The following is a 17,751-nucleotide window of genomic DNA, read 5'->3' as shown; positions in this document are numbered from 1 at the left end:
GGTTAGAAATATTAGAGATTTACCTATTTTCTTGTTGTTGTTGGACAGTTGGTTGGACTTTAGTGGCATTTATGTCTTTCAAATGGCAGAACCTTCAAAACTCATTGCATTAGCAGCGACTTCTTTATGCCGTTCTTCATATTTACTGTATGTAGGTATTTTAGTGGGGCAATATTGGGAAAATTAAATCTCTAAATTCAGCAGGAGTTGTACCTAAATGCTCCTGAGAGGTTAAAACATTACTGCGCTGTATTCATCATACAACATCATGCACTGTCTGGGGCTTTCTAGGTCTGGAGAAGCATAAAAAAGAAAATGGAGAAAATATTTGAATTCCCAGACTTTATTCTCTATCTCAATGCCTACAATGTGGCTGAATTGGTTTTAAAAGAATGGACAGACGGCGGATTTAGCAACTCCGTTAACGGGAAAGGAAAATAGCGGCTCAGCCCCTCTAAGTCCTTCATGTACATTTAAAACCGCCAATACAAATCGTAACATTCTAATTGGCAGCTCTAAATAGACCCTTAGATGTGAGTGTTTGCTTCCATCCCAAATAGGATTAAACTGTCGTAAGTGAATTTTGTCGTAGATATAAATGCCCTGGGATATTATAGTTGTTATTCCGAACCATCCCAGCAGCAGAAGAAATCACCTTCTTCCAAGCGACTAGTTTATTATTCAGGTATAAATCCCTCTGTGAGCCTTTTAGGCCTATATCTTGTTAATTTCTACTTAGCACTTCTGCAGACTGATGCCCCCACACAGCAGCTGGTGCTTTTCTTGAATCCTGTGTTGTGTGGGTGCCTGAAAGAAGGTAAGACATGATTATTAGCTTTGGCCGCTACTTACATCCATTACGTCCATGGCCTTCTGTCTAGAGAAGTCTGCACACTGAGTGAAATGTAGACAAATGTGTCATAAGGACTCATTAACTGAGGATTTGATATTCTCTCCTTGAAAATTAAAGCTGGCTTTTGTGCAGATTCTCTACAGAATACAGATTTTGTTTACTGTGTTATATGTGTCTAATGTAACACAATTAGGGTAATAACCGACAAAGATAGCATCTTTCAAATTATTGGGTTTATTAAGAGAAAAACACTATCCAAACCAAACTGGTTTTAGGGGTGGACTTATTGGTCTGTTTCGGATCACAAACTGATGCACAGACTGTGCAGTGATTTTAATAGCCACCCGGTGCTGTAGCTACAGATCATCACAACACCACCACCACCACGTTTGACTGTGGGTATGAAGTCGTTTTTCTGAAATTCGGTGTCAGTTGTAAATCCGGCCACATCCGGCGTATAACTTCATAAGAGTTCAACTTTTGTCTCGCGAGTTCACTGAATTTTAGATTTCCTTGGAAATCCCCCATGGAGGCTGTTTTTGCCATGTCTCTTTCTTTTGAATCATGAACTCTGACCTTAACTGAGGAAAGTTTGCCCTGCAGAGCTTTAGATGTTCTGGGTTCTTCGTGGAGTCGTTGATGCTCTCTTGGAGTAAGTGTGGTAGGTCGGCCACTCCTGGGAAGGTTCACCACTGTTCCATGTTTTCTACATTTGTGGATAATGACTCTCACTGTGATTCTTCGGAGTCCCAAAGCTTTAGAATGATAGATCTCAATAAATTTGTTTATCTGTTGAGGCATTTCTTTAGATCATGCATGATGTGTTGCTTTTTGAGATCTCTTAGCCTACTTCATGTTGTCAGACAGGTTCTGCCTAAGTGATTTTTCTACACATCTGGCAGCAATCAGGCCTGGGAGTAGCTGCTTTGGATAGCTTTTTTTTCTCTTTAATAAGTGAAATCTTCATTTGAAAACTGCACTTTGTATTAACTCAGCGTATCTTTGTCTGATAAGATTTTTTGATGATCTGAAACATTTAAGTGGGACCTATGTGCAATAAATGGTATATATAATCACAATGCTGCCATCTTTCATCTTTCCAGTAGTTTTTACTTTGAGTTTCTCAGCATGCAGCCACACGCGGACCCACAACAATCATTGCAGAGTGGAATGAATGGCATCTGTTGCAGCCTTAGAAGCCTGTCAAACGCTGCACACTTGAAATCAGCGGTGGGGGGATGACATCACCATTAGAGATGCATTTTTTTTCTCGGTTTTGAAGCACTGCCTCTGACACTGTGACAGTTTTTTTCCCACTCAGAAATTCTTTTGTAAAAATAACAGCATACCACCCTGTTCCTCCTGGGAAGAAATAAGGCTTTGTTGCTTGCTGGGTTTTAGACACAGACTTAATGTTGTTTTTTCTTAGCCTACAAAGAAAGCAGCAGCAGCTATACGAGGAACAGAGGAGAGGTAGAACAAATATTTGATAGTAACCATTATCAAGCATCTAAAGGATCTATAGTACCACATATTTGGACTTAGGGTTTGTTTGGTCTGTATCCAAATATAAAATGTGATAAGGTATGCTTCCAAGAGAAAGGGGGGCAGTTTTGGAGAGAACTTGTGGTTAATTCTGGGATCTCAGTTCCCAGCATTCAACCATGTTGGCTCAGCATTCAAAGCTCTGTGTGTGTGTACCAAAGGTCTCCTGTAAAAGCATTTTCGCAAACGGTTGTAGCTGGAAAACCATTTTTATTTCAAACAATAAAAGTACAGTTTTTATTTGTCTTTTTTTATTTTGCAACACAGCATATTCCTGCTTTCTCGGTTTCTTACAGAATTAAAAACCAACTTTGGGCCCAGGTCTTGTCAGTTTTGATTGAATTTATTCCCCTAATTGAGTACTTGCTATTTCATTCCTTGTAACTTTTACTATCTGTAAACAATTTCTTACCTTTAGTTGATTTGTCGTAGTTGTATTTTATATATAAACTACCTACATAAAGTCTGATGTGTAATTTATTCAGTTGTATTTTATCAACTGAAATCTTTATTACGTTGTTTTCTGTGGAAAATAACATTGAAAAAAGTATTTTTCCAAAACCATAATGAAGGTTTCGTAAATATCAAACCATCCATTAAAGTATTTTTTGTGCTTTCAAATTGTTCAGATCTAGTTTTCTAAGGATTTTCTGATGCGTATGGGTGTTTTCCACAGTTGTTAATACAAGAAAAGGCTCAGAAAACGAAAGGGGAATGCATTCAGCAAAGGACCTGAGATCAGGAGTAGAACCCTGGACGGCTGCATCAAGGACCAAAGGCCTTTACATGCTCCTCAATAACAGAGACTTCTGTTCCGTTATGTAAGGAGGCAAGAAGACGATATTTCATACTTTACAAGAAACTTGGGTCCAGAACTCCTTGGAGGTCTTAATAGGCCCCTCCCACAGCAGCAAGCTTGAGAGCATTGACCCCTCCTACTTCAGATTTCACAGCAATTGATATGTCAAGAACTAGTTTCCTGCAGCCCTGGGAGAACAAATTGTCCGTTACCATGTTTTCCAAGTGCTTTAAATGCTGCTACAAACAGTTATAACCATGATGAAGGCATCTTCGGTTCTCATGTAACCCAGAGCTACAGCTAGCCCAATGAGAAATCTTTTCATAGTCGACTTCATCAGCGAACCAGGGCAACTCGAACTACTTCCTTTCTGACTTCAAAATAAGAGTCTCAAAAGTAGATATAATGTATTAGTTTAAAGCAGTCGCATTCACGTCCGGAGCTCATAATGATAGTTTTCATTAAATGAATCCCTTGTTGGTATTTATTGCAAATGTGCATTAATCATTGTTGGTGAGTTGGCTTTTTAAGGATCCCATCTTTAAATACAGCATAAGATAATACTTTTATACAGATGGCATCAAAGCATTTGTGAGTTGAAGAAGAAGAAGTACTTTAGAAAACATAGAGACGAATAAATGGAACACATAAAAAGTTGAAGGTTGATGTGATGTGATGTAATAGATATACCAATGCCTCCTTCTCTCCTCTTTTAGCTCCTCCACTCCTCTCTCCACATTCAGTCTCTCCAAATTACCCAGCTTTCTTTGCAAGGCCGCCAGGCAGCCGTTAATTAGCCAATCTCACGCTCCGTTAGCCAGTCGAGGAGACTGAACGAGGTAGAGGAAGAATATATGGCAAGTTGGAGAGAAGGTTGGGGTAAGTTGGAGGAAAGGAAAGAGACCTAGTGAGAGCATTCAAGGGAAAGAGAGTGAAAAGAGGAGGCAGTAAATGGGGAGTAGAGAGGCTCGAGAACATCGTACCGTTTTCTAACCGGAGACATAAGAAAGAGGGGAGAGGAGTGAATTTGAAGTGGGGAGGGAAGAGAGGGTTGAAGTGGTGAGAACGGATGACAGAAAATGATTCTCACTCCATTAACGGTTCCCACTGAACCAAGAACAGCTGGGAATAAAAGCTTGACCTGAATTAATTCGAGAACTGTCAGTTCATGTTACAGTTTGTAGGTTTAATATTTGCTCATGCTATGCTGTGAAGGCCACCAGTGTGTCTGCTTTGACTGGAGAAAGAAGTTGCTGATGTGCTTTAATATTGCACTTTACCTGTAAAGATGTTTATTTCACTTGGGTCAGCATCAAAAACAGCATCAATCTGTTTAAAGTTTGATAACTTTACAACTTTACTGTAAAACCGTTTATATTTGAAATGGACTAAAGAAAGCAAGAATTTGAATCTGGATCAGAATAGAAAAGATTCAGGAAAATCTGTCTTTCTTTGTCAGCAACTTGAATTTCAATTTTAAAACCCTGGTGCTTTCAATGTTTTGCGTAGACCAAATAAATCTAGTTTTAAAGCCACAACAGAGATTAGAATTCAAATGTTAAGATTAATGCAATTTAAGCCATGTTCACTTTGCCAGACAAGTCAGAACTCGGACTTGGGGACGATTGGATCAAGTTCTAGTTGGTGGGATTAGAAAAATAGTTCAGTTGCTAACTACTATTGACTGTTGCTATTTTGGGTGTGTTAAGATGACCACATTTATTTCTATTTTAAATGGCATTTTCCTTACATTCAGAGGTTTACATGTGGGAGAGTGTAAACACTCTGCTTCCTTGTGTAACAAAATGAAAAAATCTGAAGAAACCAGCCAAAAAATCAAGGTCATTGTGTCCCTTAATGGTGCAATGAGTCCTGTACCAACATAGGCTGAAAGGCCGCTCAGAGAGGAAGAAGCCGTTACTCCATTAGCAACTTAAAAAGCCGGATTACAGTTTACAAAGTAGCTATCTGTTAAAAAAAAGTTCTGATTTAAAATTCCCATATAAAGTCATGCTTTACTTGTATTTAGTATTTAAAAATTAATTTGTAGTCATGTCTCCTGGAAGATTTTAGTTTGTGTTTTTAACAAAATCAAAGAAAGGATTTAGACTGCAAACATCAAATGGCTCCCCATGGTTTTATAGAGAAGATAAAAGTACCACACATCTGCCAGCAACCAACCTTAAAGAGAAACACAGATGAAGAGTATAAAAGCATCAAACCAAGAGTGAAAAAAGAGAAGTGACAATAAAGCGCAAATTGAAAATGTAGTCGTTAGCAGCGGCGAAGCACCACACTCATTTTCACTCCATTAGTTGTTTGAGTTAAACAGAACAGGGAGATGGAGATGCAGCCTTTTTAAAAGGCCAGTTTCAGTGGCAGCAGAATGGAAACACTGTGCTTTTTAAATGAAGTGTTCAAAGCAGAAAGGTGAACCATTGTGGAAGCATACAGGACTATTAAAGCTCGCCTCTTTAGAGAGCAATGTTACAGAAAAATGTGAGGATGTTCAAGCAAGAGTCTCACGTTTATCATTGAATGGTAGTTTTCTGCAGCATGATCCAACCTTTGGGTTTGGACCTTTCATCTGCAAAGACTCTCTGCTCTCCTCTCCACTTCCAGCGGCCAGCTGGATTTTATCCTTTAGCCAAAATAAAGCAGCTCACTTAAATTAATAATCCGTTTCTCTAAGCAGAACGAGTTTTTCTGACCTCCTAAACAGCATCATTCAGCAGCTGCTGCTTCATTGGACTCTTTAATCTTAGACCAAACAAGGGATCTTATTTACTTTTTACTCAAATATTTCAGGTTAAATACTGAATGTCCATCATGTCAAAATCCTGAATTTAAACCGGAGATGATTATTTGAAATTCTCCAAGATCTGTGACTCTGATGTCAGAAAGCAACCAAACTTTCAGAAATCATAGAAGTCAGGCCCCCAAACCAAGTCAACCAGGGTTGCTCAACCTCTTGCACTGCGCCCCTTTTTTGCATTGCCTTCCTTATTAATTGTATATTAAATAGAACCACAAACATCTGAAGGGTTTTGAGATGGCCTAGTCAAAGTCGAGGCTTTATTCTGTTTGAGATGCTGTGGTAAGATATAAGTGTGACAGAAAACATAAGAAATCTTAACTTGAAAGAAATGTTGATTATTCTGGTTTTTTTTATTCGTTTCTTCCCTGAAAAAATTGAATAATGAAACTCTTATCCTGCTAATGAGACCTTTTTTTGAAGAGAAACAATTTAAAAGCTAGATTTTCAAAAGCTTGTCAGCATTTTGGGAAATCTAAAAATGTAGGTCTTTGCCTCGTGAAACCCACATCAATGAAGTGATTTGTTAAAAGGGCTGCCGGATGCTAAATATCCGAAATATGAAGCAAAGTTTGCCTTCATTTGCTGGGGTTCTCATTAAGCATGCTGCGAGTAACGAGGGAAACTCACTTTCCCAGAGGCTTTGTTTCTGTGGAGCTAAATGGTGTTTTTATAGTGTTTAGTATTCTACTCTACCAGCACTGTCCTGCTTTATGGAGCGGAGAACACAAACACACACACACACACATGGGTTCATTAGATGCAGTAGTGGAAATTGACATTCTTTTGTGCTGGTGTGTCAGGCAGTTTTAAACTCCTCAGACCCTCCTCAAGGGATTAATCCAAAGAAATCCAATCAGACTGTCTTCATTTCCACCGACGGCCATTTTAGTTTTATTAGCCAAATTTTCTATTAGAGATTCAGTGTAGATTCTCAACAGAGAGCCCCCCCTCCTCTTCCTGCTTAATGAAGCTGCTGCACCAGTTAAACTTGGGCTGAAATATGGGGCCGTTTTAGCAAATCTGAAGCCTACGTTTAAAGCCAACAGAGATTACACGAGTGGCACTAGAGGCCAGCTGTCTAGGGCTGCATGCCGGGTTGTTTTCTTGCAGATCCCGACGTGAGGGATGATTACATCTTGTGGACCAGCTCTCCCTCCCTTTTTTTCTCTGTTGCACCGAGTTGCACACATGAAACGTGATGGAAGCAGTTGTGTGAAGCCTGAGAAACGAGTGCTTCAGGGAGATGTTCAGATAGCGATCCTTTTTTTCTGAGCATGCTGTGCCCTTTTATGTTGACATGTAACATGTCTGACTGCAGAGCAGCTATTACGTGATATGGTTGGATTCCTGCTGCAAAATATTTTACACATTGCATATGGTGCTACCTCAAAAAGGCCACTTTGGATGCTTTAAACGTTAAAACATTTGCATGCATTTGTGCAGAAATAAACCAATAATTTAAGTTTGTCCTGGCTTATTGTTGCAGTTTGGAGCTTATTAAATGACTGCTGAGATGGAAAATCATGAGTGCACAGAGGATGGTGGAAAGGTCCGACAGAGGGAAGGAACAGCTGTGTGGGGTTCAGATATTGCACCTCCCATAAGGAGAAGGGGTGGGGGTGTTTTTTTTCGTGATGCATGCTCTCCAGCCTGAGATGTTGCATTCACTGTTGATTTATAGCTGCGTATTAAACCAAATAATCTCCTCTGACATTGTAAGCTCTTTCAATCCCCTCCCCTCACTCTCAGTTTGGTTCGCCGGCAAGAACAAAGAAAGTTACGGTGAGAAGGCAGAAGCTTTCTAATAATAACTCGAATATCGGTGTCGTCACTGACACGAGCAACTGGAGTTCACACGTCAGTCCTGGGAATTATGCAAAATGTCTCTTTGATCATTTGGGGACAAAGTCGGAAACTAACCTCGCTGGTAAAATCGTCAGAAGGCAAATGCTTTTTACTGTTAGCGGAGCAGTTAAATGATATAATTAGGAGAAAGTTTGCCCATTATTTCTCACATAAACCATCAGAAATTATCTAGTGTGACCAGTAAGCAGTGAAAACTGGGCGGGAAAGCGTCGCAGAACCTGAATCAACAGCAAAAATTCTAATTAACGGTATTTTGTATGTACAGTAAGAACAGTACTTACTTTCTTTTTTATTTAGGTTCAGAAGTTTACATAAAGTGATCATGGTTGAAATATGACAAAAATTTGGGGCTTTTAAGGATTTGGTTCAGCCTTTTAATTCCTGGTGGAAAACAATAACAATAAAGAACTAAGCTGAATTTTAAAAACCATACTATAACGTTTTGTTTGGCTTCACTCTTTAAGGTTCCTCAACTATTAAACTCACTGGCAGAAATATAAAATAAGACGATCAAATGGCTGCAACTCTGCATTTAGGCATCTAGACATGATGAAGACCAAACCTGAGCATCGGAATAGGCAAGAAAGGGGCTGCAGAAGATCACACCTGTCATCAAACTTGGACGATGGCCTAAAAATGTTCCCTTGTTCAGTGAGTTTTCATTTCAGCCGCAGCATTCAGATGGTTATGTCTGAAACTGGCATATACAGGTCCTTCTCAAAATATTAGCATATTGTGATAAAGTTCATTATTTTCCATAATGTCATGATGAAAATTTTACATTCATATATTTTAGATTCATTGCACACTAACTGAAATATTTCAGGTCTTTTATTGTCTTAATACGGATGATTTTGGCATACAGCTCATGAAAACCCAAAATTCCTATCTCACAAAATTAGCATATCATTAAAGGGGTCTCTAAACGAGCTATGAACCTAATCATCTGAATCAACGAGTTAACTCTAAACACCTGCAAAAGATTCCTGAGGCCTTTAAAACTCCCAGCCTGGTTCATCACTCAAAGCCCCAATCATGGGTAAGACTGCCGACCTGACTGCTGTCCAGAAAGCCACTATTGACACCCTCAAGCAAGAGGGTAAGACACAGAAAGAAATTTCTGAACGAATAGGCTGTTCCCAGAGTGCTGTATCAAGGCACCTCAGTGGGAAGTCAGTGGGAAGGAAAAAGTGTGGCAGAAAACGCTGCACAACGAGAAGAGGTGACCGGACTCTGAGGAAGATTGTGGAGAAGGGCCGATTCCAGACCTTGGGGGACCTGCGGAAGCAGTGGACTGAGTCTGGAGTAGAAACATCCAGAGCCACCGTGCACAGGCGTGTGCAGGAAATGGGCTACAGGTGCCGCATTCCCCAGGTCAAGCCACTTTTGAACCAGAAACAGCGGCAGAAGCGCCTGACCTGGGCTACAGAGAAGCAGCACTGGACTGTTGCTCAGTGGTCCAAAGTACTTTTTTCAGATGAAAGCAAATTCTGCATGTCATTCAGAAATCAAGGTGCCAGAGTCTGGAGGAAGACTGGGGAGAAGGAAATGCCAAAATGCCAGAAGTCCAGTGTCAAGTACCCACAGTCAGTGATGGTCTGGGGTGCCGTGTCAGCTGCTGGTGTTGGTCCACTGTGTTTTATCAAGGGCAGGGTCAATGCAGCTAGCTATCAGGAGATTTTGGAGCACTTCATGCTTCCATCTGCTGAAAAGCTTTATGGAGATGAAGATTTCATTTTTCAGCACGACCTGGCACCTGCTCACAGTGCCAAAACCACTGGTAAATGGTTTACTGACCATGGTATCACTGTGCTCAATTGGCCTGCCAACTCTCCTGACCTGAACCCCATAGAGAATCTGTGGGATATTGTGAAGAGAACGTTGAGAGACTCAAGACCCAACACTCTGGATGAGCTAAAGGCCGCTATCGAAGCATCCTGGGCCTCCATAAGACCTCAGAAGTACCACAGGCTGATTGCCTCCATGCCACGCTGCATTGAAGCAGTCATTTCTGCCAAAGGATTCCCGACCAAGTATTGAGTGCATAACTGTACATGATTATTTGAAGGTTGACGTTTTTTGTATTAAAAACACTTTTCTTTTATTGGTCGGATTAAATATGCTAATTTTGTGAGATAGGAATTTTGGGTTTTCATGAGCTGTATGCCACAATCATCCGTATTAAGACAATAAAAGACCTGAAATATTTCAGTTAGTGTGCAATGAATCTAAAATATATGAATGTTAAATTTTCATCATGACATTATGGAAAATAATTAACTTTATCACAATATGCTAATATTTTGAGAAGGACCTGTACAACATGAAAGCATGGATCCATCGTGCCTTGCATTGACAGTTCAGCCTGGTGGCGATGCATGCTTTTAACACCACAGCCTATCTAAGTATGCTGGCTGACCATGTCCATCCCTTTATGACCACATTGTCCCCATCTTCTGATGGCTGCTTACAGGAGGATAATGAAACATGTCAAAAAGCTAACATAATCCTCAAACTGGTTTCTTGAACATGACAAAGACGTCACTGTACTCCAGTGGCCTTCATAGTCCCCAGAGTCAAACCAGCAGAGCACCTTTGGGAGGTGGTGGAAAATTAACACCATTAAATACAATCATGTCAATATGAACCAAAATCTTCTGACACCTTTTTAAATCTATGCAACAAACTGTTAAGGTCATTCTGGGGGAAAATGGGCCCAACATAGTATTAGCAAAGTGCACCTAGCAAAGTGGCTGTTGAGTGTTTGTTCCAACTCGTCCACACTGGGCTTTGGTCGGTGTTTTGACTTTCAAGAGGTCAAGAAGTGGCATCTTCTGTTATTTGTGATGAAGACCAGTAGAGAGGCTAACCGTAAACTGGAATTTCCAGATGGATCTTTTTGCTTAGTTTTATTTGTATAACCACCGTAAAATATGATTAACAACTGAAAGTTTTTATTGAAAAATGTGAAGCAAAAAAAACATACTTAAGCAGCAGATTATTAGTATAAAAGAAGAAGTTTGGGTAAGACAATGTTAGCTCACTTGTCCTTCACTGCATTTCATAAAGTGGGTCGCTTTATTTTTATGCAATGTTCTTCAGCGTAGCTTTGAGGAACTTGATGGTGTCAGAGCGCTCCTCTTCATTTGCTCTGGAGGGGTGTGTGTGTGTGTGTGTGTGTTGGTCAGTTGACCTCCTTCACCTCCCCTCTTAGTGTCGCCTCTTGTTTCCTCCTCCTTGGTTGGATGGAGCGCTTGGCTACTGGCCTCTATGGAGGAAAACTGTGCCCCCTCTCTGTGCTGTCCCAACGCATCTCCATCACCACTTTCATCACTGTAGCCAACAAATTAGTCGGATTCCAACAATTCCAGCTAAGTTTTTGTTGTATTCCTCAGGCAAGAGGTGTAGTATGAACTTTTAGTTTGATTTGTTTTAAATGTTATTGGAGCTTCTCCTTTTGGATTAATCGGGCAGGCTCTGACAGAAAATGGCACATTTAGACTTAAGAGTCTAAAGCTGGAAACAAGGCCTTTCTTGGGCTCATGTTAACCAGGCTTGTTGTACATCTAAACCTAAAACTTTTTGAATGTACCTGGGCAAGTACCTCAGTGGTATTGTTCATAATAAATTGGTGCTATGGAGCAGCTGAGGAAGATGGATGGTTTGCGCCCTCTTGTGAAGAGGCTGGATTAGATTAATGACCAGAGGTTGGTTTTGTTTCTCTAAGAAAAACAGTTAGAAGTTCTAAAACAAAGCAGAAGCTCAGCAGCTATATGACGGTCAGCCTCGGCTTTAAATGAGACTGGTTGGTTTGGGTTCCAGCAGAATCTGGAAAAATATTGAATTTAGCCTGGATAAATGTTGGATTTTCAGATTTTACTTCCCATACCTTTGTCCTGACGTCTGTTCAGACATGTGTCCATTAATTGGTCCGTCTACCTCATATATTTGTTGGCCATCCATCAATTTGACCTTTCATCCAGTCCTCCATCATTTCTTCTTTTCTTCTGTCCATGTGTCCCTCCATTATTTGACTTGTTTCATTTATCCATTTGCGTTTTTACCCATCTGTACATCCACCTGTTTGTCCATCTTTGAATTTGACCATCCATCCATCCTGACCAGCCTGAACACTGGAGAAATACCAGTATAACTTTGCTTTTGTCTTTGAAAAATTCTGGAAATTTGAGTATGGAAAAGTATTTAATTAAATGTAAAGAATTATCAATGAGGATAGATTTCATTGATGATGACCTGAAGAAAATGGAGTTGGTTCTGTGGGTCGATATGAGCCGTCATCAGTAAGGATCGGTCCTCCTGCTGTGGTCCATCTGGCATGCCCTCATGCATCCTCTCCTTCTGACCATGTTTGTATCGAGTGCTCACTTCTTTTTCCGTTTGTCTCCCATCGGATTGAAGATGTTGATCTCATGTGACCTTTCCTATGCTGAGATTCCCACCCAGACAACCGGCAGATTGTGGAATATTTTTGTTTGAGTAGATTAGCTTCTAATGAGCAAATCGCAAAACTTTTTTTGGTTTGTTGGAACTTTTAGAAGATGGTCATGTTGGAAGACCCTTTGCTCCTCGGGTCTGCTGCCACGCAGCGAGACAAATAGGCGGTTATTGCAGCTGCTGCTACTCCTGATTTTTAATGATGTCGCTCTTGAATATTAAAACCATTATGAAAGAGAGAGGGCGAGGAGAGAGGAGAAAAATTGCAGTGTGATTTATTATTCTGCTCTGGGTGAATCCCCTCCTCTACTCCGTCTTTCTCTTCATTACATTCAATCTGTCCCTTCCTCTGTACTCGTTCTTCCTCCCCCTCGTTTCTCCATCTCTGTCTTCTTTCATAATTGTTTTTCATGATCATTTTGTCAGGTTTTATTTTTCCTGGATTGTTGTTGGCAATTGTTCCTTTTATGATAATTTTTTTTCCACCGTTTCGCCTATTTGTCACCCGAATGACAGAGGATGACTCAGGCTCCGTGGGGTTTTATTCTGTATATGTGTGCATGGAGGAGGTGCTGTGCTAATAGTCCCTCTCTCCCTGACAGACTAATGAGTAGTTTGGGCTCCCGTCTATCTTGCGCTCTCCGTTTCCCTTCCTACCTCTGGCTCTTGGAAATGATGAGCTCACTCACACCCGCTTTCCAGAGAGTACACCTAATATGACAAATTCTTTCAAATTCATTTCTCCTTTTTTCTCTCTATTGTCATGGCTGTCATGGTTCTTGTGATCCACATGCAACTCCGTCTTCTTTATAGTATAAGGAGCAGCTGGTTAATGTGGTAATTTTTGATGTTTTTTAGCAGAATTTCAGCAAGTTAGGACCAGTTTACATTGAAGAAAGAGGAGTAGTAGACCGTTGTGTAAATGTTTGACTCAAATGTGATTGTTTATACTACTGAAAAGCTAAGCAGAGACAGTAAAATCATTAAAATAGCGTATGTTGAGACACTTTAAACAGGCTTTATTGTTTGCATTCTTTAGTTTAAATACCTTAAGAGTCATTTCAAAACGTAAATTGACATAAATCCTGTACATCTAAACTGAAAACCGGATTCAGAGCCTGTTCCGGTAAAACCAGTGTTGTTTCCACCAAAAAAAAAAAAAAAAAAGTGCCCAGGGCGCAAACCATGGTTTAACTCGGGCATCACGTAATACTTGGTTGACGTCACCCGTGGGCGGGACGTACCTGGAGACGATAGAAACAACAAGCATGGTGGCGAAGACAAAGAACGTACTGTGCTTTTTAAGATTCTTTTTAGAGTAATGTGTTAAACTTGGATGTTTTCTTTTGTTTTGAAATCCTATTCCTTAGTTCAGACATGTGTACAATACAGCAGATACATCTATGTAGAGCACAACTAGTACAACCTCCAGCTTCTTTGTTGTTGCTCACGGCCTCTTGGCAGCCTGCCCGACCAGTTTCAATCAGGTCTTTCCATCATTTTTGGAGAAAAGTCCTCTTTCTGTAATATCACTGTCGTCATATGTTGTCTCCAATTATTGATGCCTCTCTGCATTGTGATTATGTTTACATATAATGCTGGGATTTGTTTCTGAAATCTTTGTACAACAATAAAATGGTGAATGGCCTGCACTTGTAAAGCGCTTTATCAAGTCCCCTGGGACCCAAAACACTACAATCAGTCATTCACCCATTCACACACATATTCACACACTGACAGGGGTAGGCTACAATGAAACACCTGGTTTTAGACCACAATAATTTATTAGTATGGTGTAGGGCCTCCTTTTGCGGCCAATACAGCGTCAATTCGTCTTGGGAATGACATATACAAGTCCAGCACAGTGGTCAGAGGGATTTTAAGCCATTCTTCTTGCAGGATAGTGGTCAGGTCACTACGTGATACTGGTGGAGGAAAACGTTTCCTGACTCGCTCCTCCAAAACACCCCAAAGTGGCTTAATAATATTTAGATCTGGTGACTGTGCAGGCCATGGGAGATGTTCAACTTCACTTTCATGTTCATCAAACCAATCTTTCACCAGTCTTGCTGTGTGTATTGGTGCATTGTCATCCTGATACACGGCACCGCCTTCAGGATACAATGTTTGAACCATTGGATGCACATGGTCCTCAAGAATGGTTCAGTAGTTCTTGGCAGTGACGCGCCCATCTAGCACAAGTATTGGGCCAAGGGAATGCCATGATATGGCATCCCAAACCATCACTGATCCACCCCCATGCTTACTCTGGGCATGCAACAGTCTGGGTGGTACGCTTCTTTGGGGCTTCTCCACACCGTAACTCTCCCCAATGTGGGGAAAACAGTAAAGGTGGACTCATCAGAGAACAATACATGTTTCACATTGTCCACAGCCCAAGATTTGTGCTCCTTGCACCATTGAAACCGACGTTTGGCATTGGCATGAGTGACCAAAGGTTTGGCTATAGCAGCCCGGCCGTGTATATTGACCCTGTGGAGCTCCTGACGGACAGTTCTGGTGGAAACAGGAGAGTTGAGGTGCACATTTAATTCTGCTGTGATTTGGGCAGCCGTGGTTTTATGTTGTTTGGATACAATCCGGGTTAGAACCCGAACATCCCTTTCAGACAGCTTCCTCTTGCGTCCACAGTTAATCCTGTTGGATGTGGTTCATCCTTCTTGGTGGTATGCTGACATTACCCTGGATACCGTGGCTCTTGATACATCACAAAGACTTGCTGTCTTGGTCACAGATGCGCCAGCAAGACGTGCACCAACAATTTGTCCTCTTTTGAACTCTGGTATGTCACCCATAATGTTGTGTGCATTTCAATATTTTGAGCAAAACTGTGCTCTTACCCTGCTAATTGAACCTTCACACTCTGCTCTTACTGGTGCAATGTGCAATCAATGAAGACTGGCTACCAGGCTGGTCCAATTTAGCCATGAAACCTCCCACACTAAAATGACAAGTGTTTCAGTTTCATTGTCCAACCCCTGTACATTGTAGCCACTTATGCCCTGGGGCAAACAGAAGTGAGGCTGCCATACAATTGGTGCCACCGAGACCTCTGACCACCACCATTAGCAGGCATGGCAGGTCTTGCCCAAGGACACAACGACTGTGACAGACAGAGTGAGGCTTCAAACTGGCAACCCACCAGTGACCGGACATCTACCACTGTCGCCCCATCAATAAACTTTCAATCCTTTTCTTAACCTTCTGCAAACTCTGGCTTTAGCTGAAGGATGCAAATCAGTATCTGTCAGGAAAATCCTCCAAGGACAGCTGAACCTTATTTCTAGTTGATCAGATTTACTATAACTGATGGGAGGTGTGAACTCATGACTAAATGCTGGATCTTTTAGCCCGCTTCATGTCATCATACAGGTTCTACTCTGTCAATAATCAGGTGAATAAAGTTTAAAATTAAATATATTGGAAATCACCATTAATCAATGGTTTAACAAAGGGGGGAGTATGTAAAAGATTCAAGTTGTCCCAAATGCTTGATGGCTACTAAAAGAAATAAAGTTTAGCATTCAGCTTGAACGCTAAATTTTAATCCTGTTTTCTGGGTGGTGATATTATCAACCCATCGCTGGTTGAGAGCAGCTTAACACAAAGACTAATGAATACACAAAAACTACAGCTTTTCTCCTGAAAACCAGAGCAGTTCTTCTCGTCACCAACGGTTTTTCTTTTTCCGTTGTGCTTTGCTTGTCCCTGCAGAGGACCTAGCGTATGACGTGAGCTGGTTCTTCACCCGGCTGCGCGGCGGACAGACCATGAGTCAGGTGGCCAGCCTGGACCGCTTTGGCCTCGTGAGGAAAATGAACCGCAACTCATCCAGTGACGTTTCGATAGAGCGCAAAGACAAGAACACCTACTTGCTGAACATTTTTGGCACTCAGGACAGGTGAGTGGGTGATTATGAGGATTATTCTGCCCTTAGTCTCAGTTTTGGATTCTAATAGTGTGTTCTGTGCTTTCCAGTGACAGCGGTGAGTACCACTGCGTAGTCACTCCGTGGTACAGGTTGGCAACAGGAGACTGGAGTCAAACTAGAGAGCTGACTTCCAGCAGGGTCTTCCTCTCTGTCAAATTTGCAGGTTAAGACACATTAAAAGCAAATTGCATAGTCTTGTTTTTGCCTTTAAGAAATGTGCAGCATAACATAAAAAGCCCGGTTTCTCTCTCTTCTCTTGCAGTCTGGGACTCCTTAAAGCTACCTCTCCTTTACGGTGCCTCGGCCTCTCTGGGTAATAAGATCACTAAATATCAGAGACATTTCATGTTTTTTTCCTTTTAAAATAATGCTTAAATCATTTTTAGCAATCAGTTGTCAAATCCAGTATGTTTTACTGACCAGATTAGGATGATTTGTTCATTGGTTAATAGTTGCTGCAGACCATTCTGTAATGTCGATTATAAAATAATATAACATTATTAAAATTATGGGAGTTATTATTTATAAAAATATCTTAGTAAGTAATATTCCAACAATTCTAAAATTTTAAATAAAACTGAAATAAGTTAAAAACATTTCTACTTTTGGTATTAAGAATCTAAGATTTATCATAAAACAATCATGGGATTAAAAAGAAATGTTAACGTTTTAAAAAGATTAGAGGGGGGAATTAAAGAAAATATAAATGCAAATAAAGCTTTAAAAAGTTTAAATTAATAAAAAATATATTGCCTGTTTGAGTTTGCTTCTTATATAAAGATGTTAAAATTTGCATTTTACATTAATTCTTTTACAATTGTTTTTTTTTTTACTTTTATATTTTGCAATATCCAAATTTTTGCTATAGATTGTTTACATATTTTAGTCAAAATGGTTATTATAATTGTATGTATTTCTATTTTTTCTTATTTTGTCTTTATTCCCATATTTATAATTTAATCATTCACTGGTTTTTATTTATTCTTTTTATTGCTGAGTTTTCACAGTATTTGCTAAATCTTAAACAGAACTCTTTATCTATGTTTTCCCAAACGTTATTTTTGTCTTGCGTAAGTACCAGTTCATACAAATCTGACTGGTTGCTTTCGCAATGTAAAGAAACTATTCTAATGAGTCAGTATAAGTTGGGCAGCTGAAGTATTACGGCAGCCTGAGGAAAATATAAATGCAGCCAACAGCTGAAAAATGCAACAGAATCTGGTTGAAAGGGAGACGAGCTCAGATCATTTCGCTCACTGTTGCTCACATCTTAGACTGCAGGCTGACCGAATCTCTTTGGCACTCGTCTCCACTTCAGTAGCACATCACACTTAGTTAGGATACTCTTGTTGCACTTACTGCCCTCATTGAATTTAAACATCAAATTCAGTGGTTGTTGCTGTAGGTATTTGCTGTATATTTGTAATTGTATTTTAATTATATCAATGCTCTAGTTTCTGCTT

At 40.3% G+C, this 17,751-nt stretch overlaps 1 protein-coding gene across 1 annotated transcript in view; it reads left to right on the top strand.

Moving 5' to 3' along the window:
- Positions 1 to 17,751, top strand: part of ptgfrnb (prostaglandin F2 receptor inhibitor b) — a 68,483-nt gene that overhangs the window by 47,412 nt on the left and 3,320 nt on the right. The window contains exons 12-14 of the mRNA XM_047355668.1: positions 16,072 to 16,258; positions 16,336 to 16,451; positions 16,551 to 16,601. Of these exons, the coding sequence (XP_047211624.1) occupies positions 16,072 to 16,258; positions 16,336 to 16,451; positions 16,551 to 16,601 (354 nt within the window). The remainder of the gene's footprint in view (positions 1 to 16,071; positions 16,259 to 16,335; positions 16,452 to 16,550; positions 16,602 to 17,751) is intronic.

This window comes from Girardinichthys multiradiatus, chromosome 24, assembly GCF_021462225.1.
Source record: "Girardinichthys multiradiatus isolate DD_20200921_A chromosome 24, DD_fGirMul_XY1, whole genome shotgun sequence".
Lineage (NCBI taxonomy): Eukaryota > Metazoa > Chordata > Actinopteri > Cyprinodontiformes > Goodeidae > Girardinichthys > Girardinichthys multiradiatus.
Note: the sequence above shows the minus strand (reverse complement) of the source record. Positions and strands in the feature narration are given on the sequence as shown.